The sequence below is a fragment of the Rhipicephalus microplus genome, chromosome 7 (assembly GCF_043290135.1).
Source record: "Rhipicephalus microplus isolate Deutch F79 chromosome 7, USDA_Rmic, whole genome shotgun sequence".
Lineage (NCBI taxonomy): Eukaryota > Metazoa > Arthropoda > Arachnida > Ixodida > Ixodidae > Rhipicephalus > Rhipicephalus microplus.
Genome location: NC_134706.1, coordinates 139,948,510 through 139,976,192, shown reverse-complemented (window position 1 = coordinate 139,976,192; position 27,683 = coordinate 139,948,510). Strand labels below are relative to the sequence as shown.

At 47.2% G+C, this 27,683-nt stretch overlaps 1 protein-coding gene across 5 annotated transcripts; it reads right to left on the bottom strand.

Annotated features, from left to right (window-relative positions):
- On the bottom strand, positions 1-25,934 carry LOC142767652 (uncharacterized). Of its 5 annotated transcripts, XM_075869794.1 has the most exons (4): positions 17,796-25,934; positions 13,451-13,772; positions 7,388-7,424; positions 1-7,317 (listed from the first exon to the last, which is right to left on the bottom strand). In XM_075869794.1, exon 4 carries the CDS (start codon positions 5,712-5,714, stop codon positions 4,815-4,817), a length of 900 nt encoding a protein of 299 aa, XP_075725909.1. In that variant the 5' UTR covers positions 5,715-7,317; positions 7,388-7,424; positions 13,451-13,772; positions 17,796-25,934; the 3' UTR covers positions 1-4,814. The 5 variants fall into 5 exon arrangements, 4 of the variants coding, with proteins under 4 accessions (XP_075725909.1, XP_075725910.1, XP_075725908.1 ...); XM_075869795.1 differs by lacking the exon at positions 7,388-7,424; XR_012885074.1 differs by having other exon boundaries at positions 7,129-7,317; positions 7,388-13,772.
- Between the last annotated feature and the right edge of the window lie 1,749 nt (positions 25,935-27,683).

Genomic DNA, 27,683 nt, shown 5'->3' with positions numbered 1-27,683 from the left:
TTAGGGGGCAAGTGAGTAAAAACTTTATTGAACATGTCCGGCGTCATTGAGCGGGGTGGGGCTACAAGCACCCCGGCCTAGGTGACGGCCTCGAGTCCTTGGACCCGGGCGGCATCCTGGGCTTGCCGGACGGCCCACAGTTGATCAGCAAGGTTGTGGCTGAGCAGAGCCGCCTCCCATCGCGCCTCGCGGTTCGAGACTGCCATGTCTACCGGGTTCGTAGGGGACTGCTGCACGTTACCGGTACACTTCCACAGCATGTGCTGCAGCGTCGCTCTGGCTCCGCACGCCTTACACGCGTCGGACGTATAAAGGCCTGGGTAGCAGAGGCGAAGGATCACCGGATTCGGGTACGTGTGTGTCTGTAGTTGTCTCCAGGCAACCTCCTGTTTCTTGTTTAGTTTGGCGTGGGGTGGTGGATATTTGCATCTGTTCAGTCTGTAGTATTGCGTGATGTCTTTGAAAGTGGTCAAGTGTTCCCCCCACGTCCATTCCCGCATCGCTGTCGAAGTGTGCGAGACATCGGGACTGTCGGCAGGCGTCGCAGCCAGCGTGTAAGTCCTCGAGCCGCGGCGTGGGCAGTCGCGTTGCCCGCAAGCGGAGGGTCCGTGTGGGCGGGGGTCCATACGAGGAAACTCTCGTTTTTGCGGCAGATGTTGCGTTCGTGAATTTGGAGAATGCGGGCCGCTTCGCGGGAGATCCGGCCGCTGGCGTAGTTGCGTATCGCCGCCTGCGAGTCGCCAATTATCACCTCGGCGTCCGTGGTGGCTATCGCGAGGGCTATGGCAGCTTCTTCGGCCGCCTCCGTGTCTTCCGTGCCTATCGTCGCACTCGTGACGCAAGTTCCTACATGATCCGTGATCGCGACCGCGAAGCCGCGGTGGCAGTCGTAACGGGCTGCGTCCACGTAAACTGTGTCTTTGCTATTGCCGAATTTCTTTTCAAGGTCTTTGGGCGCCTGTTGCGCCGACCGATGTGATGTGTCGGGTGCATGTTCTTAGGCAACGGCATAACGACGATGCGCTCGCGAATACGTCTGGGTATCCCGACCTTTTCGCCGCGCTGCGTATGGTAGTTGATACCCAGTGTCTCGAGAATGTGTCGACCAGTTCTGGTCTTCGCCAGACGTTCGTACTGGGCGATGTTGTGTGCTTCGATTATCTCATCTAGAGTATTGTGCAACCCCAGCTCGAGAAATTTTTCCGTGCTGGTATTGGCCGGTAATCCGATTGCGCGTTTGTACGCCTTGCGGATGAGACAATCTAGTTTGGTGGGTTCAGTCGCCTGCCACTTGAGGTAGGAGGCGACGTACGTTATATGGTTCATAGCGAAAGCATGTACCAGGCGAATGGTGTTGCTTTCCTTCATTCCGCTATGCCGATTTGTTATTCGTTTCAGCAACCGGATTGTTTCATTGACCGCGCCCTCTAGTCTGCGAACGGTTTCGCCGTTGTGGCCGTTGGCGGACAGGCGCAAGCCCAGTACCCTAATGGTGTTAACTTGTGGGATGACAGCGCCGTCTGATGTGCGTACATTAATTTCTCTATATGCGCACTCGAATGCGGAATCGGCGTTCTTGGGTTTACGGCCCCTGCGCGATGGTCTATAGAGCAGGAGCTCCGATTTAGCTGCGGAACATTCGAGGCCAGTGTCGCGAAGGTAGTCCTGCACCACGTCGACGGCTTCCTGCAGCGTTTGCTCTACGTGGCCGTCATTTCCTTCGGCAACCCAGAGGGTGATATCATCGGCGTACAAGCTATGGTGGAGGCCTTCTATCTCAGCGAGTTTTCGTGGTAATCCGACAAGCACGAGGTTAAAGAGCATGGGCGAGATTACGGAGCCCTGCGGCGTGCCCGTACAACCCATGTATATGTCCTGCGATTCTAGTTCGCCGATCGCTAATCGGGCCCGGCGGCCCGTAAGAAAATCCCGTACGTAGTGGTACGTTCTCTCGCCAAGTCCCAACGCTCGTATACTTTCAAGTATCGCAGCATGGCTAACGTTGTCGAACGCCTTTTTGAGGTCGAGCCCGAGTATCGCTTTGGTGGATCGTGTGGGATTGTCTACGATATCGTGCTTGAGTTGAAGCATAACGTCCTGTGTGGAAAGGTTACGACGGAACCCCAGCATCGTGTGTGGGAGCATGTTTCGGTCCTCGAGGTAGTTGGTAAGGCGAGCGAGAACCACATGTTCCATGACCTTACCAACGCAGGACGTCAGGGATATCGGTCGAAGGTTGTCAATCTGTACTCGTTTGCCCGGTTTGGGGATCATAATTATGCGCGCCGTTTTCCACGAGTTCGGTATAGCGCCCGCATTCCAGCGCTCGTTCATGTAAGCCGTCAGTTGTTCTATCGACTCATCGACCAAGTTACGTAGCGCTTTGTTGGTTATCCCATCCGGGCCTGGCGCCGACTTTGTGTTGAGCCTGTGCAGCACCGCCCTCACCTCTGCAACGCTGAAGTCCTTGTCTAGCTCCGCGTTACCCTCACCCTCCCAGGCGTATGCCGAGTGCGCGAGGGGGCTACGTGACTAAAAGTAACGGCTTCGCACGTCATCTAGAAAGTCCGTGTGGGTGCCTTTGTAGTCGTGCAGCAACTTCTTAAGCTTATGTGCGTGCGATGTTTTCGTCTCGTCTGGATCCAAGAGGTGCCGGAGGAGATGCCACATCTTGGCCCGTCCCAGCTGGTTCTCCATCCCATTGCAGATCTCTTCCCATTGCGTTTTGCATACCTGTAACGCGTGCTCTTCCATGTCCCTGCTTAGCCGTGCTATGCGTCTGCGCAGCGTTCGATTGTGGCGTTGACGCTTCCACCTGCCTTGCAGGCTGCGCTTGGCTTCCCACATGTGTAGGAGTTTGCTGTCTACCACTTCGAGCTGGGCTTCTGGCGGAACCTCCCGCGTCGCCGTTTCTAAATCCCCCTTGAGCGTCGCAGTCCAGCTATCTATATCCTCAATAGCCACATTGCCACGATTCTGCTCTTTCCGGACTTTGCGAAACGCGTCCCAATCCACCAGCCGGTGGTTCTTGCCCTTGGTACCTGCCCGATGAACACGGTGGTGAGGTTCAGCGTCGACCTGGATCTCGATCACTGAGTGATCGCTACCCAGGTCCTCCTGTGTATTGTGCCATCGCGCGCTAGCGACGTTCTTAGTAAATGTGAGGTCGGGTGAGGTGTCTGCACATACGCTGTTACCCCTGCGCGTAGGCGCGGAAGGGTCTGTGATGAGCTCGAGGCCCTCATTCTGCGCATCGTCCCAAAGGCGCTTACCTTTTGGCGTTTCGTAGCCAAACCCCCACGCCGCGTGGGGCGCGTTGAAGTCGCCCGCGATGAGCAAGGGCCCGTCGGCAGCTGCCTCGCGCGCCTCTCGCAGTAACGTGCTAAAGCGGTTTCTGGCTTTGGGTCTGCTATACACGTTCAGCACAAACAGGCTGGGGCCGCGCCCTTTCGTCGGAATGAGCTCTATGAATACATGCGGTATGCTAACGTTCATAAGTTCGCGTTGCGCCACGGTGAGGTTGCGTCGCACTAGCGTTGCAGCGGCCGGTGGGGCTCCCGCGGTTACAGCTTCGTCTATAGATTTGTACCCCGCCAGCTTGACCGGGTCATTGGTTTCCTGCAATAGTATTACGTCCGGTCGTTGCCGGCTACGTAAGAATTGTTGGAGAAGCGCCCGTTTCCTCCTGTACCCCCTGCAGTTCCACTGCCAGATAGTGAACGTGTTTCGTGTGTTATGCTGTTGTGGGCGTTGTGTTTGTGTGGTTTCGTGTCGAGCCATGGTGACTGCACGTGTTATGGTTTGCCGTCCGGCTGATCCTGCGCCTCTTCGTCGGGTAACGGCCTAAAGTACGGTTTCCCAGTCGTTCGTACTGGGCGACCCACTGCGGCCGGAAGTCGCATTTCGATATTGTCTATGCGCGTTTGCAGCGTCGCGACCATTTTCGTGAGCTGAGATATTGCAATGCTCAACTGTTCGGTTTGTGCGGTTTGCTGAGCGATTGCGTTGTTAAGTTGCGCGGTTTGCTGCGCGTGTTGGGTCATCATCGCGTCTACCTTGTCGTCGAGTCTATGGACTCGTTCGCGGAGTTTCTCCTCGCGTTTCTGCGATTTGACGTCGAATTGTTCCGGGTCAAGTGCCTTACGTTTGGTGGGTGCGGGGTGCGCGTCTTGAGCCTCCATGACTTCCTCCACTCTCTCGGCTGTACTAGCAGCCGCGTCAGCTGCGACGGGTTTAATTGGAGGAGGAGGAGGAAAGGGAACTGTCGGGGCCTCCCCCTTCAACGTGGCAATTTCGTTTCTTAACCTTGCATTTTCCTGCTTTAGTTCTTGGATTAATGATTCGAATTGATCCAATCATTTCTGCACTAGACTTTCTGGGTCGCTGTTGCGTTTGTAAGCAGAGCTGCCGCGTCTGTCTACATCTGGGTTTCTATCAATGGCAGTCTCAGTTCGCGTTAGCGGTGCGCTGGGCGCGCTTCCGGAGGCGACGTCCACCCACCTCAATTTATGGGGGTCAACCTCTCCTCCGCCTTTGGCTGCCGCTGTGTGGTTGGCTCGGGCCGTCGACGTGCTGCGAGGCTTCGCTGAACGGGGTCGGGAGACGCTGCGAGAGCGGGCTCGAGAACGAGTACGGGAGCGAGTGCGGCTCCGCGCGCGGGTCTCCCTCGAGGCCGATCGACTGTTGCCGCGACGTCGTCTCGGTGCGTGGCGTCGTCCGTAGCCCTCCTCCCCGTCGTTGACGGTGCTGCTACTGCTGTAAGCGGCCTCAGCCTCCTCGCGCATTCTGCGTTCCCACTGTCGGCGCTTGACTAGTTAGGGTGTCTTGTACTTGGCTTTGCACTTGCGGTCTCCGGTGAGGTGACCCTTTCCGCACAGTTGGCACACCGGCTCGCACCGATGATCGTCGGGCGGGTTACCGCATCCGCACCCACGGCACTTCTTGTCGTTCGGGTTGGGGCACACGTCGGCCCTGTGTCCCAGACGACCACACTCGTAGCACATATCGATATGTTTCTTGTAAAGAGTGCACCTTATCACCATCCCGCCGTAGTTCACGTAACAAGGCACGTAGTAGCCGTCGAAAAGGATTATCACGTTGGTCGTGTTTCCCATGCGCTTGGCATGCAGGACGTTCAGGTTGCGGTGGTTAACCAGACTTCTCACGACGTCCGCCGGCTTTTCGTCTAGCGATATGCCCCTGATGAGGCCTTTGGACGTGTTCTCCGGAGCCGCTCTGTAGGCACTCGCTTCGAACTCACGGTCGCCAATTCGCAGCTTGCAAATGCCTCCATATTGTCTAGCGCGATCTTCTGACGGCGTGCTTACCACAATAACATTTTGTCGCTCATTGAGACAGACGCTGTCCTCCTCGGCTACCTCACGCCCCACCCCTGCAGCGTTGCGTATGCAGCAGTGGACGCGGTCCTTCTGGTAGTGGGATACGTTGAAGCCATTCCGGGGTCGCACGATGATCTTGTAGTCATCCGTTGGCAGGTTGGGCATTCGGCTCGTCATGGTGATCTTCCGCACGTACTGCCTCGCTTTCTGAATAAACGCCGCCTTCTCGGTAGACGCTGGCGTTGCTTGCTGGTTCTTCGCTGGGTCGGCGTCTCCACCCGCCTTCTTGGTGTTTCGTTTGATCTCGCACCATCCCTGCTCTTTTCCGAACTCTGTCGGCGATATCTCCTCCCCTTCGACTTGCACGAATTCCATTTCGGGTGCCGGTGCAGCGGATGGGGTACCCGCTTGCTCCGACGACTTGTCAGGCCTGCCGTGCCTTGTCTACTGGCTTGACTGTCGTGCCAGCGTGGCGGTACGGGCAATCTTCGAAAAGTGACCGAAACACGGGCTCACCTGCTCAAATGGTATCGGGAGAGACCGCAGGACTTTCGCAGTCACTTGGGAATACTCTGAACTGAATGGCTGGAAAGAAATCACCCTAGGGGGCAAAGCCCTTTTTTTTAAATGTCTAGGACAAACCTTCTTTCCAACACACCCAGTAATGTCTCCTTTATCATACAACAGATGGTGCTGTCCCACAGAGAAATGTGCAATATGGCAGTAAGGTGAAAAGACACTAGACAGTGTTAGAAATGTTGCTGCTCTCCGATTGGCTGCTGCGTGGGGTCCCACAGTCGCGCCCATTATCTCTCATTCTCCTGTATCGTCATCGTACGTGGAGGAGTGCGCTTGCTGGATCGTGCTTAGTGAACTATGAAGGATGAGGAGCACCAGGTGCAGAAGGCTGCTGTGGCTTCTGTTCGTCGGCAGGATCACGAGGTGCGATGGGCGGGCAGGCGCACGGACGGATAAATGCTTTGCTCCACTCATTATCATTCACTCCATGGATATGCTGTATTTTTTTGTCTTGTTTGTCATTTACTTTTTAAATGACACATCACTAGGTCACATGAAAAATTTCACTTGGACACTGGAAGTTATTGCATGCCCAATAAAAACCTTTGTACAACAAGAATATTTAAATTGGTTCACAATAAGCCGCAAAAGCATGATGCGAGGAGATGAGCTTGAAACCTTTTGCCACTTGGCCGGTGTAGACTTCGCAAGCCAAATTCCGTCCCTGACCTCTTTGAAATCGAAGCAACTCGGAGCCGGAAGATCACCCGATGCAGATGCATCAGCACGTCATGCGCACGCAAGGTTACATTCGCATGACACGTTCGTACTAGGTCGTTCTCGCAAGCGGTGTTGTTTCGTACTGACATACTCTGTATTGTAGGTGCATGTTTCTGTGAGATGGATCCCTCTATGTTCGCAGGTTCGGAGAGGCTGGCACGAATCATGTATCCTTACCACGATACACAGCGTCGCACCACTCGAACTGCTTTGAGGGACAACACATCAGAACTATGCCAAGCGTTGTGAATGCTAGCATCGGCTCGATGCGAGAAAGGCAAGAACACCTACACAAATGAAATGAAGGCAGCTTAGCCTCGCATCTTGCTCGATACGAAGTTTAAAAAAAATAACGAGCATAGATTTCATTTGTATGTTTAAATATTTCTGTCAAGCTTCTTACTTCTATTCAGGCAAAATATTGCACAAATTACACACATCGCCTCCAATTATTCTCGCAGTGCTACATACTACTTTGACATATGCAGGACAATTCCTTGTTGTATATGTAACATCCACCATGTTGGGGCGCATGCCCGTGAGATGAAGGTCAAGCGGTGTTTTTTATGGGTTTGCGTAGCAGAGCAAAGCTTGGCGGATGAGATCGTGAGCGCCCAACACATGCATTCCTCTTGCCTGCTTGAAATTCTCAAACATGGTGAAGGGCCTTTTAGGTGCTCTGAAGCAGAAGAGAAATTGACCCTGTGCGGTTAGACGAAAGTGATGCAAGGCAAAAAGACCTTTCTCACCTATTATTGCACTCCTGTGTTGCCTTTATTAGCCATGCTGAAAAAAAAAGAGGCCCCAGTGCGTGTTTATTCAACGGTGGACACTTAACTCATCAAGCTGGACAGGAAAAAGAGAGACCATATTGTGCAAACCCTGTGGGGAAAAAAATGCATGGCTATGCTAAACTATTGGCGCCTTTGTATCATCATAAACTAAAACATTTCTGTTTGCTTTCCTGTCGTGTTTCTTTGAAACACAAGTTTCTTTGAAACACAAGTTTCTTTGAAAACTTGAATTTTGTCGAAGTTTATTGTGCTATAATAAAGAACTGAGACAGTCAAAACTGTTATTCGAGACCAGGTAAGAGCGTAGGCCTAGCTAGCGAAATCAGCGACAGTCCGGGCCGAGCATCTCGTGCTTAGCACTGACAATGTGTTAGCCGAGATTTGCATGACCCACTACATTCATCATTACATATTTCCCCCTCGCTGAAGATGGTGCCAAGTAAGTGTTCTAAGGTGTCGTGAGGACAAGTGGTTCGTGATATGGTTTGAGGCGATCCACATGTACGATTTCGCGGCCTCGGCGACGCAGGTCCACAGTGGCCGTGAGGGGTTCGATGAGGTAGTTAACAGCGGAAGTTTGTTCTATGACGCGATAAGGTCCATGGTACCTGCTGACAAATTTTGTAGAGGTACCAGGAGCAGCACTGGGGGGCACCTACAGCCAAACAAGAGAGTTGGGCGAAAACTGGTAGTTGGACCGTCCATCGTCGTGACGAAATTTCTGTAGCCCTTGTTCTTGTGCTGTAAGGGTGCGAGCTAATTGCCGACATTCTTCCGCATATCGTGCGGCTTTGGAAACTGGTGTGCCTTCGGATGAGTCGGGTCGGTAGGGGAGAATGGTGTCGATTGGAGATGATGGTTCTCGACCATAAAGTAAAAAGAAGGGAGAAAAGCCTGTCGTCGCTTGAGGTGCCGTGTTGTAAGCGTACGTTATGTAGGGAAGGGTAAGATCCCAGTTGGTGTGGTCGGAGGCGACATACGTAGAAAGCATGTCGCCAAGAGTTCGGTTGAAACGCTCGGTCAAGCCATTTGTTTGTGGGCGATATGCGGTAGTACAGCGGTGAATCACATGGCATTCTGCAAGAAGTTCTTGAATAACATCCGCGAGAAAGACGCGGCCTCGGTCGCTCAAAAGTTCACGTGGAGCGCCGTGACGCAGAACAAAACGTTGCAGCAGGAAAGACGCAACGTCACGTGCCGTCGCGGCTGGTAGAGCGGCCGTTTCTGCATATCTCGTGAGATGGTCAATCGCTACAATAATCCAGCGATTCCCAGCTGATGTATATGGTAGAGGACCATAAAGGTCTATTCCAACCCGTTTGGAATAGACCTTTGGGGATCTTTGAGGGAGGATAACCAGCAGAGCGCGTGGTGGTCGGTAACAACATCGAAAGGGCGGCCGTACAGTTAAGGCCGAAATTTTGTAATGGCCCAGGTAATTGCTAGGCATTCTTTCTCAGTTACCGAATAATTTGCTTCTGTTCTTGTAAGAGTGCGGCTCGCGTACACAACAACATATTCTTGGTAACCAGGCTTTCGTTGGGCGAGTACAGCACCAAGATCGACACCACTAGCATCTGTGTGGATTTCTGTGGGAGCGCTTGAATCGAAATGACGCAGTATGGGTGGTGTTGTAAGCAGTTTACGGAGCTTCGCAAAGGCACTGTCGCAGGCTGGAGACCACGCAGATAGATTGCGGTCTCCCTGAAGTAGGTCTGTCAGAGGCGCCGTGATCAAGGCGAAATCCCGGACGAAGCGGCGGAAGTATGAGCAAAGCTCAATGAAACTACGCAGCTGCTTGAGAAACGCGGGCCTCGGGAACTCGCGAACAGCACGTAGCTTAGCGGGGTCAGGAAGAACGCCATCCTTCGACACGACGTGTCCGAGAATGGTCAGCTTGCGCGCTCCAAAGTGACACTTCTTCAAGTTGAGTTGGAGGCCTGCTGCAGAGAGGCAGCCTAGAACCTGTTCCAAGCGACGAAGGTGCGTGGAAAAATCGGGCGAGAATACTACTACATCGTCTAAGTAGCACACAAACACGTGTTCCATTTGAGGCCTCGTAGAATAGTGTCCATCAAGCGCTCAAATGTTGCCGGCGCATTGCATAGGCCGAATGGCATCACGTTAAATTCGTATAAGCCGTCTGGTGTAACAAAGGCAGTTTTTGGCCCATCATCCGGATTCATGGGCACTTGCCAGTACCCAGACCGTAGATCAAGAGAAGAAAAGAACTCTGCGCCTTGTAAAGAGTCGAGGGTGTCATCGATTCGAGGCAAAGGATAAACATCCCTTCATGTTATTTTGTTTAGGCGACGATAATCTACGCAAAAGCGTATGCTGCCATCCTTCTTTTTAACTAAAACAACCGGCGACGCCCAAGGACTGTTTGATAGTTGAACGACGCCTCGCTTTAGCATGTCACCTACTTGTTCATCGATGACACGGCGTTCAGTCGGCGAAACACGGTATGGTCGCTGCCGTAGTGGTGGGTGATTACCTGTGTCGATCTGGTGGTATACAGTAGATGTTCGACCTAAAGTAGCACTGTGACTGTCAAAATATGGCCGAAACTTGTCAAGGAGGCTCAAAAGCTCACACCTCTGTTGCGGGCTTAGGCCTTCGTCGCTGACACGGTTGAAAATGTCGGTAGTGGAAGGGTCATTCACGGAACTACAGGAGAGGGTGCTGACTTCCGATGATTCATCAGGAACCTCAAGTGTAGCGATGGTTTCGAATGATTCTATCGAACTGATACATTCGCCTCGAAGCAGCGTAATCGTGAATGGGAACGGATTCTCCACAGGCACGTTGGTCGCACCACCTTGAAGAGTAAGGAGAGTGGTTGGGAGCGGTGATAAGTGGCGATGAACGAAAGCAGCGGAAGGCGTGAAGAATGCGGTAGCGTCGGCGACGGCGGAACAAGACACAGGTGTCAAGACAGTAGCGCGCGGAGGGATCTGGGTGTCGTCACTAATGACCAACTTCGCGTAGGAAGGGTGATCGTGCACTGGTAGCGCATCACCAAGGGGACAAAAGGCGACTTCGGCACGGCCGCAATCAATGACGGCTTGGTGATGGGAGAGAAAATCCCAACCTAAAATGATGTCATGAGAACAGTGTGGGAGTACTACAAACTGCACTGTGTAGGGCACCCCTTGAATTACAAGTCTGGCAGCACACGCCGCCACAGGCTGCACAGGCTGTGCAGTGGCAGTACGAAGACATGAACCCAAGTAAGGCGTTGTCACTTTTCGAATTGAACGGCAAACTTTTTCGGTGATGACAGAAATTGCGGCACCAGTATCAATAAGGGCAAGTACGGGTACACCTTCAAGAACGGCATTAATTACATTCGTCGGCGAACAAAGACGGCTTGTGCTTTGCGACGAGGACACAGTTCTTGCCTCGGGAACTGCGTCATTTAGTTTTCCGCGTCGATTGTAGGGGAGCGTCGGTGCATCAGGGAGGGCGAGTGTCGACGTGGAGAAGGCGATCGGCGATCAGGAGCTGGTCGGTGGCTTGGTCGAGGAGCGTACGATTCGGGGTCTGGAGTGTATTGAGTGTACGTGTAATCGTCCTCATATGGACGTGGGTTTTCACGTGAGGTGAGTGGAGTGGGTGGCGGCGGCACAGGCGTGCGACGTGCCCAGATAGACCACACGAAAAGCAGATCGGTCAGTTGTCGGCAGTGCGCCATGGATTAGGGACTCGGCGAACTAGAGGTCGTGGCGGCTGGGCGGCATAAACAGGAGCAGGCAGTGGAGGCGGCACCTGGAGCGTCTGTGGTCGTGGTCGTGCTGCTGCTTCAGCGTACGTCAATGGTGCATTTACTGGTGGCACCAGCTGCGGAGGAAGGACCTCAGACACTTGATCTCGTATAATAGTCCGTAGAGTAGGGCTAAGCGGCGCACTGCGCTCCGGTAGGCCAGAGATAAGCGAGAGTTGGCGGGCAACTTCTTCGCGCACAAAATTTTTGATCTGCGAGAGGAGGACGGGATCCTGCGAGGGAGTTAAGCCGAGCATCGATTCCTGATGTGGGACAGCACGGCGGGTGACGAGATGTTCCTGGCGGAGCTCATCATAGCTTTGGCAGAGCTCGGTAACTTGGACGACATTAGCAGGGTTTTTTGAAATGAGCATCTGGAAGGCGTCCTCGTCAATACCCTTAAAAATATGCTTGATGCGGTCCACCTCTGTCATGTTCACATCAACGCGTGTGCACAAGGCAATGACGTCTTCTATGTAACTTGTAAAGTTCTCACCAGGCAGTTGAGATCTCGACTGAAGGCGCTGCTCCGTACGAAGTTTGCGGACAGAAGGACGACCGAAGACTTCGCTGAACTTTGCCTTGAATGCTGTCCAGGTGGGAACGTCGGTCTCATGGTTCCGAAGCCATAAGTGGGCAATGCCACTGAGGTAAAGGCCGACAGTGGCCATTCTCGTGGCTTCGTCCCATTTGTTCAAGACATTCACGAGTTCGTAAGTAGCCAGCCAGTCGTCGACGTCGTGATCGTCAGTGCCGCTGAATATGGGAGGATCCCGCTGACGGACCGCGCTGGAACACACGATGGCCTGGGAAGCCATAGGAGGAGGGCTTGTGGCAGATGCAGTGGTCATGACAGCAGGTAGAGTCCGGCTTCGCAACTCCAGGATTTCAAGGAGACCCCGCAAACTCCACCAATTATAATAAAGAACTGAGACAGTCAAAACTGTTATTCGAGACCAGGTAAGAGCGTAGGCCTAGCTAGCGAAATCAGCAACAGTCCGGGCCGAGCGTCTCGTGCTTAGCACTGACAATGTGTTAGCCGAGATTTGCATGACCCACTAGATTCATCATTACAGTGCCTATAATTACAATTTTAGAGGCCTAAAACAGTGTTTTGCCCACCTGTGTTTGGCACCTCATACCTGGTTTTAAATTCGAAGCAGCTCTTTGACTAGCCTGTGTAACGCTGTCCCTCCGCACAGGGGCGGTGCAAAGTAGGCTATGCCTTCTCTCGCAGTGCGCACGCGTGACTTCACTCTCTCCCTAGCCTGTCACCACGCTGCGCGTGTCATCTCTCTCGCTTCATCCTCTCTACCGCTCAGGACGCTCAAGCCCACTCCTCACGTCGGCATTATCTTCTCACCCGCACCACCTCTATCCATCTGTTGGCGAGAAAAAAAACGTGGGTAGGCACGCTGCATGCGCTGTTATCTGGTCCGGCCCTAGTCTCGCAGTGTCGGCAATGTGGACAGTGCACCGTTGCTTGCCGCACGATCACGACGACAAGAAGGATGCGGCCGAGACATGCTTCCCGCTAGTGTGCGCGTACTTTTCCCGGTCATCGCCAGCGTTACGGGTGAGCGGAGCCGATCCCGTTCACGAGTGGCGACGTCGCGCCTGAAACACCGATGAGGCGCTAGCCAGGAAAGCCGAACACAAGTGTCGGCAGTGAAAGACCAACGACACCTACAAGGTGAGAGTCAAAAACGCCAATCGCGTTTGAGAATAGAGACAGCGCGCAAGTAACACCGATGAGTTGAGAGCCAAAAAACCCAAGTGCAAGAGTCTTCAATGCGTTCGTCCTCCTGTCTCTTTGCGTTTCAAACCATTCTTCCAGCACCCGCGTCGACGCCCGTTTCAACTGGGTCAACGCCGTGCCACCACTGCTGCTTCGCATCCCATCAGGGTTCCCTTCGGGGAGATGGTCCATAGTTTCTTTAATGCCTATAAATCTAGCCTCTAATATTCATACAACTAAACTCAAGAAAGTTTCAAACCAACACAATTTTAGCCAATCTACATCCAATGCAAGTAAAGCCTTCATAATCATGGAATGGATATGTCACCCAACAGGTAAGAAATTTTCATTAATTTGACAGATTCCTCAGTAAGCAATATGCAATAACAAACTACATTTCCGAGGCATTTGACACAATTTCATGCCCTTAAGTGAAGTGACCCTTTTCATATAGTGATTTATTTTATCAATTAACTCTCCCTTTGACCCTACAAGAAAAGTGTATACTATTGACCTTTAGGGCTTTTTCCTTGCATGACGATGGGACAAGTGGTAGTTGAGGCTAGTCTTTGAAGTAAACGATGCCCTGCAGTGTACACAGGAAAAGGGACGCTCTCCTGTGTGGGTGCGTATGTGCCGCTTGAGGTTGCTGTATTGAGTGAATGCAGCAGGACACAAGTGACATTGGGCGGGACGCTCCCCCGTGTGTTTGCGAAGGTGAATTTTCATGTTTGTACTTTCCTTGGTCACATAGGTGCACTGCAGGCAATAATGCCGACCGCCATGCATGGTCACGAGCAAACGATACTGCTCCTGATAGGCTTGTGACAGGGAACCTGCAGACCCACAGAAAGAACACAAAGGCAAATCAAACCATTTGTGGCCCTACACGGTACCCTTCATTGATAGGTGTAGCAAGCCATCTCCATTGCCTAGCACCTGCAGCACAAGGCAGTCAAGAAGGCTTGTTACACATATAAGGATGATATTGTTATGTAAAAGAGCTACGTAGCTACATTACTGTAGCACACCCAAACTGCACATTATAGAGTTGATAACCGGGCACATGTGTTCCCAACTCTCTTATGCTTAGCACATCTGAGCACTAGGTTTCAATATGTAATGCTAATACTGTGACAAACAGAATGAGAAAAGAACCACATGGTACAAGCATTATAACACGCATAGCAGTAGAATTCAATATATTACGTGATCTGCGCATTGGCTTTTGGTGAAGCTATAGTGGTTGTTTACCATAAAAATGGAAATCACGTGACGTGATGAAGGCGTGCCATATTAAGAAGCATGGGAATGCCTGTGTAAGCAAGTCTTCCATAACACTTTTAGAGAATAAAATATAGAGCATTTAGCAAAGGGTTATGTTGAACTCCAAAGGCAGAGTCAGAGCAAGTTTTTCTGGTCGTTTTAGATCATGTGTAGACCACCTACAGAGAGGCATTCTAATGAGTCAGATTGTATCAGGGAGTCACTCTATAGCGCAAAAAAAGTTGCTCCACCAAAATCGGCACAGTGGACCGGAACTTGGCGTTATGTATTTCCTATGTTTGACTGCTTGGGGGTGCCACTAGTAGTCGCTTGTTTTGGTGATAATGGCAGACGACAAGAATGTGTAGGCAGAGTGTGTGGCGTTGATTCCACTGCTCGACAGCCATGCCTCAGAGCCAGAAAGATTCACTTCCTGCCCAAAGAAATCATCAGATAGAGACAGTGATGCTGGAACTGCCACGTAAGATTGGAAATTTGACAGCAAATTAAAACAAACTGTATGCAAGGTACTCTGGGCCAGTTGTCACTAGAAAGGTATACTTTCTACTTTGTTGCTTCAGCAGAACATGTTATGTTCCACTTGCAGAGTCTGTCAGCTGCTTCAACTCTGCCATTTACAATGTGTGACCAAATAGCCCAACGAAAAACACTTTTGTCATTAAAATTCAACATTAAACATGCACATGGCGTGCCATGAGTGATTGGAAAAAGTTTGCAGTTTGCCTTAGTGGCACAAGGCTGGAATCAACGGTGGGGCTAGTGTTCGCCCTTGATAGATTTTGCTAGTAACGTCAAGGTTTCGTGAAAGATGCCAAGTTTCTTGTATTAGTGCTAAGTATGGCTAGATTTATCTTTTTCAGTTGGTTCCTTACACTATGCACATGCTGCATGGTGGAACATGCTACGTGACTCATTCTCATGCGGTTATATGCGATTTTAAAAATATGACTAGCATATGCCATGTTACGTAGTTTCAGTCACGTGACTAGTGGTTACATAGCTCATGGCAGAAACATGTTACATTACAAGGTGTTACTAAGTGGTTTCGACGGGAAGGTGTCGCTTGTCAAGCTGTGGATCAAGGGTACATAATTTTAGTAGTCACGTGACCAGCTGTTATGTGGCTTTTACAGGAGCATGTCATGTCCCTAGTGGCCATATAATATTGGCAGGGGTTAGTCATGTGATCAGATATTATGTGGTGTTAGGCGGTTTTAGTTCCTTGAGTAGTTATGTGGTCTGTGGTGGGAACATGCCAAGCTGTTACGTGATAATGTGTGATATCAGTAACGTGATGCTGTAACAAGATGTTACGCAATTTACTCACATAATTAGTAAGTACAAAATCTGATGTGATCTTAGTCAAATGACTAAACTTTACACAATTTCTAGCCATGTGAATAATTTTTGCATAATTTTTAGTTCTGCCAGTAAACGCGTTATTTTGAGCAACGCGAGTCGTTATGTGACAGTACATCATTTGTCACCAAGCTAACTGCATGATTTTGAGACATGAGTGCTGTTACACGATTTTGTCATATGACTGGTTGTTATAAGATGTGTAATTTTTAGTCTCATAACTAGGTGTGTGATACAACATGATTTTAGTCTCGTGACTTGTTGCTATGTGATCTTTAGTCTAATGAATATTTGTAACATGATGTTCTGTCATTTTAGTTCAATAAAAAGTTGTTACTTGACGTTACATATTTTACAGCACAAGCTGCATGGTATCAAAAGAAGGGTTGATTTTGGCGCCATAGTTGTTCGTCACTGCCGAAGCCTGTAACGGCCATTGCGTAAAAAAAATCTATATAATTTATAATACCCAGGATAGAGTGAAATTCGAACCTGGGATATTTGTGTGGCATCCCAACATTATACCGTACAGTCACTCCTGTGCTTAAAACTCTGTTGCACACTGACCCTATGCAGGCCAGGTGTCAGCTACGGAATGACTTTACCATGAGTAATAGAAGATTTCAAAAGAGCAAAAGTGACAATCTGGCATCACACAATGAAATTTTGTAATGAGTGAGTCATTCAATGCTTCCAACCCATTACAAAAGGCTCAGATGCAATTCTTCATTGTCGTCAGCCACACCGTAAACAGTGCACATAACGCCTCACAGGTGTGTAGCCGGCGCCACGGTTCTCCGAGGAATGATGAATACTAATGAAACAGTGGACACTTCTCGAAAATTACGATGATTTACGGTGTAGTGGGTACCATGCAAGTGTGCTCACAGTAGTTTCCCCAAAAATGCCTAGAAAAAGACTCTAGAAAAGCTGCTTTTCTAGCTTTCATTGTGACTGTGCTGCGTGTTCCACACTGGCCTGGTGAATATTTTAGTGACGTAACAAACTCGCTCACCCTAGTTATTGTATTTCTCACCAAGCAAATTGGCGCACGTGTTGTGGGAGTGAAGCAGAAATTCAAGGAGGATGAAGCGAGCATGTAGTGGTTCACGATGATAATTACTGCTCACACTACTCAGCACAATTATTTTATTATGTTTACACTAATCAGCTAGCTGATTGTGCTGTTGCTTTAGCTGTGCTACAGAGTGCGTGACTGTTGAGCTTGCTTTGTTTTGTTAATTTTTAAGGAAGCGATTCTCGTGAATAAAAAACAGTTGAATTGGTTACGTGCCCTACGTGGTTCTTCTCTGTGTTTGCTTGTCGCGCTACTAGCCATAATGAATTCTCTGCAGCTAGCTCCATTCGGACCTGTTGATGTGTAAAGGTCAAATTTGGATGTAATTTGGATAGTATAACTAAGCAGCCAAATGGTTTCGCATAAGTACATTTAGAACAAATTTTTGCAATGCTTTCATGGGTAGACGTATCTATACTACGACAGGCAGCAAGAGCATTGCTTGATCTTTAACGCATGAGGCACATGAAATGGAATGTGACTGAAAGAAGCTAAAGTTAAACAGACCAAAGGAAAAATGTGACTCATCCTTCTTTCTAGGAATCGGTAAAACACAAAAGTGAAACGTGTCTTCACAGAGGTAGTTGAGCGTTTATTGTGCATTGTTTCGCCACAAGGCCGAAAGAATTAATGCTACAGCAACAAATTGCAAAGTCACGTGAAGAACGGCAAGCAGCAGCAGCTCAAACCTTCCAGCTTGCGCCTCAAGCAGAAGGCACGCACAAAATGAACACACACTACGAGCGTGGACTAACAACTGCCACAGCTCGTCACTTAAAGCGCGCTGTATAAACAGAAAGAATGGCGCACGAAACGAACGCACAAGTGTACACAAGATGGGCGCAATCCGTCACAATTCTTACTTCTTCGAGTGAGCAGCATGTTCTTTTCGGAAGTGCGGCTGCAGCAGCGAGCGAAGTGACTTTCGTGCTTTCCCGAATCACAAGTCTAATAGGCGCACGTGCAAGAAAGACCAGGCTCCAAGGAGGCAGTGCTCTTTAACATGTGAAACGACGACCTCTAGAGCGGGCCCCACGCATGCTTGTCAAGCCATCTCGTAATCATGACGAAAATGCGCTGAGCTGTGGCGCTCCGAGGTCCGTCAAATGGTATGTGGTATATATAAATGGCTTGCCTTTAGCATTCTTGACTGCATGCTCATTGTGGCGTAGCGGTTGGCACTGCACGCTGCGGTTCCAGAGGTCACCGGTTTGACGCCTCGTGACAGAGCCTGCGCATATCATTTTTCTCTTTGCAATCTGTTGGCATATATATGTTTTAAAACGACATATCCATGACGAAAATCCGTCAGCGAAGCCGTGGTGGACCTCGGCATAAAACACTTTTATATTAATATAACAATAAAAAGAACATTTAAAAGGGTTCAAATAGAATAACTGTTCGTGGCTACGAAAAATGCCAGCACACTTTTATGCATAACACAAGCAATTACTGTTTCATACACACATTCCTCAAGTTTACACCCTTCCCATTAATGTTCTGTTATTTGCTTCAATGTGGGAATAAAGATACAACAGAATATGAAAACTACCTCATTCACTCAAACAACTACACATTACGTATTACCCTTGATCCCAGTATGTAAATGATTATATTAAAAAAAAAAGCTTGCTCAACATTGAAACCACACTCGGAAAGCCATCTTGGCATGCCTAAATGATCAAAACTTTCGGTATCTTACATTACACAATGCACACATCAACTTAAAGCACTGCACACAAACTAAGCATCAGAGTATTCCCATCATCAGCACACCAAATGCCCCAACTGATACAAAAATCTTTAGAACATGAACAAAATGAACCTGGAATTCTAAAATGGTACAACAAAAATAACTGATCCAATTTAAATCGGTACTCTATTTTATAGTGAAAAGCAACAATGTTACAATTGAGAGCATTTGAATAATTTGGTAAGCACCGCAGTAAAGATAAAATGAATTAATTGGACCAACATTACTTTCGATATACTTTTGGCTTGAAAGCACAACGAAAGAACAGAAAGACAAAGGAGGACAGGGGTAACAGCGAAATAGCACAAAATTTTCATGTTAAAATAATTTTGGAATTATCAAATTATTGTTAAAGGGCTAATGGCACAAGAACTTGGGTTTGTTGCTCTTTCGCTACAGTGTGTTTCTAGAGCCCTACAAGTCAGACATGGCACATCGATGCTCAAGCACACGACAGATAATCAATTACAGTCTGTTTATTACTGAATAGTCTAAATTTTGGTTGAGAGCTTAGAGCTTGACTGCAGTGCTGATGTTGCCGAAGTTAGGGGTCACTCTCATGTCAGCCCAGTAGCTGTCATGGTTGCAAGTGTATAGCACTAGAGTGCACAAGTGAACTTCAAAATTCGTATGTACTACCTTCCAAGCTATATTCACAGTTTAGATTTGGTAGATGATGCATGCACGTTCATAGGAATCGATCCCACAGGCTACTTTGGCCATGAAATTGTGCATCAGTACTCTTTACTTGCAGCGCAAAACTACAGTGCCACTTTGAAGTGTTGCGGTAACTTGCGTACAAATTGTTTTCTTTCAGATTGATTGATAAGTGGGGTTTAACGTCCCAAAACCACTATATGATTATGAGAGACGCCGTAGTGGAGGGCTCCGGAAATTTAGACCACCTGGGGTTCTTTAACGTGCACCCAAATCTGAGCACACGGGCCTACAACAGAAATGCAGCCGCCGCAGCCGGGATTCGAACCCGCGCCCTGCGGGTCAGCAGCCGAGTACCTTAGCCACTAGACCACCGCGGCGGGGCTGTTTTCTTTCAGCTAAACTAGCTTGAACATTCACACTGCTAAACAAACTTGTAAAACCAGGGTATGCACTACTTACCCAGTCTGAAACAGTGCTTTGTCAAGGCAGGCACAATTACTTAAAGGGGCCCTGCAACACTTTTTGAGCATCGTCAAAAATTGATGCCGATCGGTAGTAGAGATTCCCAACAACACGCGAGCCAAATATTACAGCGCAGCACGAGGCCTGGAATTCACAATAAATTGTCAGTCACCTAAAAACTGCTTTCTGTTCTCTCGACAAATCATGCAATATGCCCGAAAATCCCACGTAGTAAGCCCATCTATCAGCCACTAGCTGATTTGAACATGGTGCGCTAGGTTGTTACAGAGGTCACCGCAAAGGGCAGCGCACAATCGCACTAAAAAAGCTGCGTATTCGAAGAAAAAAAAAAAAGAAAAAATGCTAAAGGTCACGAGGCGCAACGTTTTTTGTTTGCCCCTCCCATTCCTCCCTGCTTAGCTTCCAGTGCTCTCGTCGGGACGAGAGAAGAGAAAATGTGATTTCAGCGTGCGACAAATCTTTGTCAATCCGCTCGTACAGGACGGATTCTTAAAATGTTTGCGGCGTTGAATTTGTGAGATAATACGCTTTTCAAGTGAATTAATTCCATGTTTGCTCAAAAAGTGTTTCAGGGCCCCTTTAATAATGACTGAAACTTGAACAGCGTAATAAAAGTCATTCTTTTCTCCCCAATATAAAAGAACTAAAAGTGCAGAAGTGATCATCCAATTTTCATTCCTTCCAAAGCCACTATAAGGCAGTAGTCAGCAGTTGTAGTAACGTCACAATCACATTTGATAACAAATAAAATTGCTGTACAACGGTAAAGAAATTTTCATAAAGGAACCAATGTCGAGCATTTGCAGCAATTTCCGAGGCACGAATCTTCTTGGATGCACCATAAGGGGCAACAAGCACATCTGAAATAGGAATGAGTCAGTGTTATAAGCAGCATGAAGACACACATTATACCCATATAAAGTTTGACCCTTCGTGTCAACTAGAATTGAACCAAATTCTTGTACCCAATTATGTTTGTCAGTTTATATGTGGTTACATAATTTGGCTCTTTTAACTAATTTCATATGGCTGCTTACACTTATTAAAGGACCCCCAGCAGAAAACTCAGAAACTAATAATGCTAGGGTTGTTTGATAGTTCTGCATGTGTGGGCACGCTTGACCGATTATGAGTAAAGAATGTTGTCGTCAAGATATTTTATATTTGATTTTAAGGTACGTATGAAAGCTCACCAGAGTTTTCAGCACCTTGCAGCATGGCCACTAATATGATATACTATCGACAGCGAAAGTTTGCGGGGTGTTGGATCCACATGAAATCCAAATTTCTGCTATATCAGAGCTTAATGCTTGTAATCAAGCTGGTGAATGTATGGGTTAGAATGCCAAGTGCAGTATGGAACATTCATTTCAAAATTACATTCCCAGACAAAGTGGGTATTTTGCTTTATTGAGCGTTTTCAGTCCTGCAAATTTTTGCTGTTGAGAGTACAAAGAGGCGCCGATGGCATTACTCAAAAATCAAAGCAAGCATAATGAACATTGCAGAACATTCACGGGACACATGCAAAACCAAAACTGCCACTCAATGCAGACCATTTTTCCTAGCCCCTCTCGCTTTGTTGTAGGGCTGTTTGTTCCAAGATGGTTTTGACTGCTTACATCAGGAATGATTATTTTTTTCCAGAGGGGGACAGGTTTAAAGCACGTGTGCAATTTCATTCTTCAGTGCGCACAGGTCCTCCCCATTGAATAACTGCACGTTCATGTCACCGAAGCACTAGCGAATGTGGTCCCACGTGCTCCCCCGCTGTAGGAAGCTGGTCTCTTACAATTTTATTTGTTTTGAAGCGACACAAATATTGTTAACAATTAACAATGCTAGCATTAATTATACAGTATGTTGGATGGAGCAGTTATGACTCAATTTTAGAATTACCAGGCACGAAGCACAATTACAGTGAAAATAAAGTTACTAAAAAGTTTCGCTGTCATGGGTCCTTCAAAGAGTCAAACAACTCAAGCCACTGATACGAATTTGAGCATAAATAACTGGCAAAAACTTCACCGTAAAGCACACGGACTTGTGCCATGCAACAATACAAAAGATTCAAATGTTCAATGAAGTGAATCAGGGTGCCCAGTCTTTGTTTGCTTATCTCAATGCATCATGACGGCCAACTGTTTGAGTCAATGCAGCCATGGCTTGATAAGGACAGCTACGTAAGAAGGCCAACAGCAGGACAGAGAGTAATAATAAGACTTCTTTCCGATTTCTGTTGCACTTACTAAAAGTGTATTCCTTCTGCCGAAGCGATAATGTAGCGCTTCACTTGAAAGAGGCAGGAAATGAGAAAATTCAGTGACTGGGTAAATGAAACCTTATGCAAAGCATATTTCAACAACGCTACCTTCCTTTTCTATGGGCACAACAAGGTAAAGGGTCTATAATAGAGTTACCAATAATGTTTTCATATAAGAACCAAAAAAAAACATAACAGCAACAAGAAACAAATGCCAATGAAAATAAAGAGAATGTGAAGGGCTGCATCGAAAGACACAAGCTAACTGATTACTTTTGCTTGCATGTGACATAATGATAATGTATCATAAAAAATGCAAATAATTACATTTTTATAATAATTGAATTAGCTGTCCTACAGTGACATAATTAACACTGGTGACAACACTTTACGTCAAACATCCGTTGCGACTCGTAAGATCAACACTGGAGATACCGGCCCAATCTGTAAACGCCCTTGTTGCATGTCCCATGCTGATGTGATCCTGCATGAAAAAGAAAAAAATTAAGGCAGCTTTGCACTAGCGACAGTAAGCCTGAAGGAAGAGTAGAGTGAGGGTGAGCAGGACGAAAAGGGTGAGAGAGGGTAAAGCTGGCTTCTCTACATTGACTGGCAGTTACTTAAATAATGTAACACACGATGACGTCTCCTCTATGCCACGATCTAACGAAACTCCTACCTGTCTACACAGCTCTGCCTACTTTGGATGGCCGAGTGCAAGTGCTCTGCCCAAGTTTCAGCAATCTAAAAATGTTGACCAGACTTGTTTGGCTGCACATTATCAGTGGTCACAGATGATCGTGCATCCGTGTGCTCAGATTTGGGTGCACGTTAAAGAACCCCAGGTGGTCAAAATTTCCGGAGCCCTCCACTACGGCGTCTCTCATAATCAAATGGTGGTTTTGGGACGTTAAACCCCACATATCAATCAGATGATCGTGCATTGTGCCGGTTGTCACACCAAAAAGATCTGATTTCCGGCAGTTGTCTTCCCCACAATGATCTGATTGGACAGCCAGGTTGCTGGGCCAGGAAGCTCAAATAAAGCAGCTTTGCAGGGCTGGACAGTATCCCATTACAAGAGTATCCCGATAGTATCTCAGAGATACTACCGAGTATCTGTACTTCTGTATAAAGATACATGTGAAAACGTAAGTGTATTCCAGTACATAAATACTTATCTGACAGATCAATCATATTGCAATACTGTGCCGTACACGAATACCTTGCTACTTTTTTATGGTTATTGCTGTTCGAAGTAGCTGACATACATAGCAGAAGAAAGGAGGTCATTTTAATGCTAAGCCAAGCAAAAGCACACCACTGTTCAGTGAAAAAGGGAGGACTGTGAATGGTTTCTAATATGCACAGATAAACCATGTGATAAAGAGCCTTATGCGACTCACTTTACCGGTGAGTCGCATGAGTCCCTATACCACTTTACCAGGCAGTATTGTCGGCCTCTGCCAACAAAAGTGGCTGCCTCTCAAACCTGGACAGACCCCATAATTGTTTCAGCCGGCAAGCGATTTCACACAGTTTTGTGTTGAAGTTGAACAGGCGCTCGCTAAAACAATCAATTGGAGAAGCCACCCTTGCTTTAGTGCAGTGAATAGAACAACCTTCTAGGCAAGATGGATCCCATGTTTAAAATAAATATATACCTTCTTTTAATTACATAACATTCATTAACAACTTGACTTGCAAGTTTCAATGTGCTGCAACATCATTCACGACATTAGGCAGTCCTTTTTGTCCCTGAGAAACTTTAGCATCCCCCAAACAAAGAAGTATGCCATTATCTGTATTCCTGCAACTGTTTTCCGGGTACTTCTTTCTTTCTTTTTGAAAATGTATATTCAAAATATCTCGTTACATCAAAGAAAAATGCATCTAAGTATCACTTCTAACACATGTATTGCGATTTCTGCATTCCGCAATATTTGTCTTTGTATCTCTGCCCAGCCCTGCAGGTTTATGGCTGCTAATTACGAGTATAGATGAACATTAGGATGCTGATTGCTTATCTTATCATCGATCCCTCCGCTCGTCCCCTCCACTTGTCAGAGTAGGATTGTAATGCCTCTGTATTTGCTATATCTGATTTTACCGACACGTGCAACAAGCAGTTCATTATCCATGTTTACGCTCTCGCCCCTCATACCCATCACAGTACTTGTTTGTACTCTATGATGGCATCCTCTACTGGTGCAGCACCAGCCTCTAGTGCCTAAAGCTTCTACTCATTGATTCAAATACACCCCATTCTTGAACAACTTATGCCCCTACTCCTGTGAAATATTGGAGTGCATACAGAGTTGATCCTTTTGGCCAGGCCTTTACCTTTCTGTGCACCTATACGTAGCTGCTTTGAGTCTTGCCAATGCCACAAGCATTGTTCCTGCACACCAGTTCGCATACTTTGGCCAATGAAAATCCCAATTATGCAGTTCTATTGCATTGGTCTTGATCTCATTTGATATTTAGCCCTTTCGATTTCCACGACAAATGACGCACCCAAAGGCCAATAGGTGGTCGGTAATTCGGGCAGAAATGTACAGCAAGATGACAACATGCAAATAGACAAATGTTTAAGCAGCAATCTTGTAGACAGATATTGGCAGTAAGATGCACAAGTGAAAATGTTCAATTATGCCTGAAACAGGAAACAATTGCTTTACTTTATTTCACACAATACACCAAAGGAGCCATAAACTGAGATGTGGTTTTTTCAACTACAGTAGCAATATCACCCTCTCATCTGCGTGGTGTGCCATATCTGGAACAAACCTGAATTTTTTCAATAGTCACAATCAATCTAAAAATTTTTGCATATGTTCTTCCTTGATCTTATGGAAAAAAATTGTTTCAATTGACTTTTTTATAATACATCCAATAGAGGGTTAAAGGGGTGCTGACACAAAAACTAGGGCCTCACAGTTTTTGCTGCAATATGTTGCTGGGGGCCTGTTAGTCATAATATGACTCATTGTTTGCTGTAGCGCATGACAAATAACTAAATATAGGCCCATCATTACTGACCTGTTTCATTTGCAGTTTAAGAGAGCTCTATAAACGATAAGCTGCCGGGTGCAACTATCACCACCCATCACCACCTCTCGACCACGTCAGCACATGGAACTGTGACGCACTTCCACACTGTCCAAATCAAGAAGTCCTATGAAACAGGAAACGCGACAGCAGTGTCGCCAAATCCACAACTTTCAACGTGTGCACTGTGGCCACGCACTCGCGACCAGCTGCCGAGAAGTATAGGCTGTGGGAACGAAAGTAGCAAAAAATTATAGCGGCTATGACGTTATCATAACTTGCTTTATTCAATGCAGCGTGCTGACGTGCTGGAAGGAAGGGGGTACCCTTGGGGTCCCGTTTGATGGTTTCAATACCTTCAAAATTTGAACTTATAATTATTTAAAATGCCTCCCAAGCTATATTATTATTTGAAGTTAGAGGTATTTGAAGGTTGCAGGTTTTGTCTCTGATGGCAACAGCTTGCCTTTTAGTGTACCTCAATTCCGTCATATTTATATCATAATTAGTATAATATAGTTAACAGGCTATAAAAAGTGCCCTTCATACTTTCCTTTGCTTTAATGTCAGTTAATTTTGGTTATGTTTGTGTCTAACAATAAAGGCTCAAAATTTAAAGGCTCAAAAATTAGCCTTTAAATTCTCCTTATTTTGCTCAAAACAAAAGGACAATTTTTTTTTTTTGCCATGACAGTGGGCAACCCAACATGAGGTAAAATTTATAAGATGGCCCAATACTGCTCCCGCACAGCTGATCAGCGTCCGTAATCAAAAACAAACTAGGATCAATTCTTTGCAGAGTATAGCATCATGCAAACCACAGCATGTTCAAGCGTGCATTTAGGCACAATCATCCTAAGAGTAGCCAATAGAGCAATTGTGCCCACCTAACAAATCATGATATACTCACAGAAACTAAACCGAATACCACAGAGTTTCTGAGCATTCAGTCAAGGCACATAGCTGACAAAATGCTGCCCACCGATTTTGCCTTCCCGCAAAAACTAATAAAAAAATTACACCAACTCTAGCTAAAGCGAACCATGTGTAGATACGAAGCAGCGGGCTAACGCTTTACCCTGGTGTTGGCGTGGACACTGGCACTCATCACGGCGTTGTGCAAGGGAGAAACCTGGGGAGGCACAAAGCATGATGTGATGAACCATTATTTCCCACTGAAAAATGCCAATCACTGCTAATAAGCAATGAGAGACAGAAGATTGCAATTATACACAGGGACCCGCAGCCCGCTTTTAGTTCATGCCCAAGCTGCGAATTTTCATTTTTCAACAACGCACTGGGGAAATATCCTACCAGCACTACCTTGGAGCTCAAGATCCAGTGCCTATATATACAGGTTGGCCAGTGAATTGTTGTGCTGCGCAAGCAGTCAGCTTTTACAATCAAGAAACTCGCTAGCAGACGCTGCCAGCATCTGTGTTGCGAGACGAGAGAGGGGAAGCCTGTGAGAACAGTAAGAGTGGTCACAACGCACACTGGATTGAGCTCAACCCCAAGCTGCTTCGCATCTAAAAGGGCACTAAAAAAAATTTCAAGCTTATGGAGATTGTTAAAATATTTGAGAAGCCATGCAGAGTCTTATTTATGCCTTTTGTTTCTGTATGCCTAAAAGTTCAGATCACATCAATGTTGTCCCTCACAAATTGTTCATTATCCTAAAACAATCATTAGCTGCAAGATAGCACTGGGCGTTGTGCACTCCTTCTTATGGTGTGTCAAGTGATGCTGTTATGAACCTATGGCAGGTTGATGCGAAACACTTGTAATCTAATACAGCACAGAAAACAGACAGAAAAATGACACACAGACCCCAGTACTACTGCCATTCTACTGGTCGCCCACCTTTTGCACACAGAGCTAATATGCACACCAACTTGCTTGATTTTGAATCCCTAATCTACTTCCACCCATTGCAGTCCTTTAAATACAGATGATCAAACCAGCATACGACTGTGGAGATCATTTGCAATATTTCACACAGATCATCCTGTGATCGAGCTGTCATGCCGAAGCAGCTTTCAGCAGCATGAATACACAGCTTGATCAAGTGCATCTTTCCAATGAGAGACGTCCCCATTTTTCTTCATGCTGGAAGAACAAACACACAGTGTCCTCAGGATGAAGTTCGATGGAGCCTCGAGAGCAATGGCAAGCTGTTCTAAAATGGAACAATGTACAAAACACAATGTACATTTGTGGTCAACTTTGGCTGCACATATTCTCTGTGTACTGTTCGGGCAAGAACGATCGAAGGAGCTACAAGTGATTATAGGATACCCTATTCCTAAGCCATGCCTTTTCTCATCGAATAATTTATCAAGTGGTTAGTGCTAACATCCATCTCCCGTGATCCTCTGCCAGTAAGCCATAGATTGTCGAGCGCAGGCTTAAGAACTGTTTCAAGAATCTCTTTGCCACCATGTACGGGAGGGGGGAGAGAGAGAAAGGTCAAAATTTCCCAGGTCATGATCAAATGTATTTCTACGGAAGCTTAGCCTGGGAAGTTTTGACCAACACTGTACCTGGCCATTCACATTTTCTATTTTCTTCCCGTCCACCAGTGAAAGCCCTCAAAAAGCCGCCCAATCTGTCTTACCTGTGACATCAGAAATGCCAATTCTATGAAGAAAAAATGACACCTGAAAGCCTGGGCAACGAAAACTTAGGGCGGCAGCACGTTGCAATCTTTTGTGATGTGCATGATTAATGCCTAATAAAACATACATATTACACAGAATGCTTACTCTGTTAATGTTCTGAAAGCCTGTTACTACAGTCCCAATTAATCTGAG

Coding starts and splice junctions, on each gene's coding strand:
- LOC142767652 (XM_075869792.1), bottom strand. CDS start 12,049: ATGACCACTGCATCTGCCACAAGCCCTCCTCCTATGGCTTCCCAGGCC.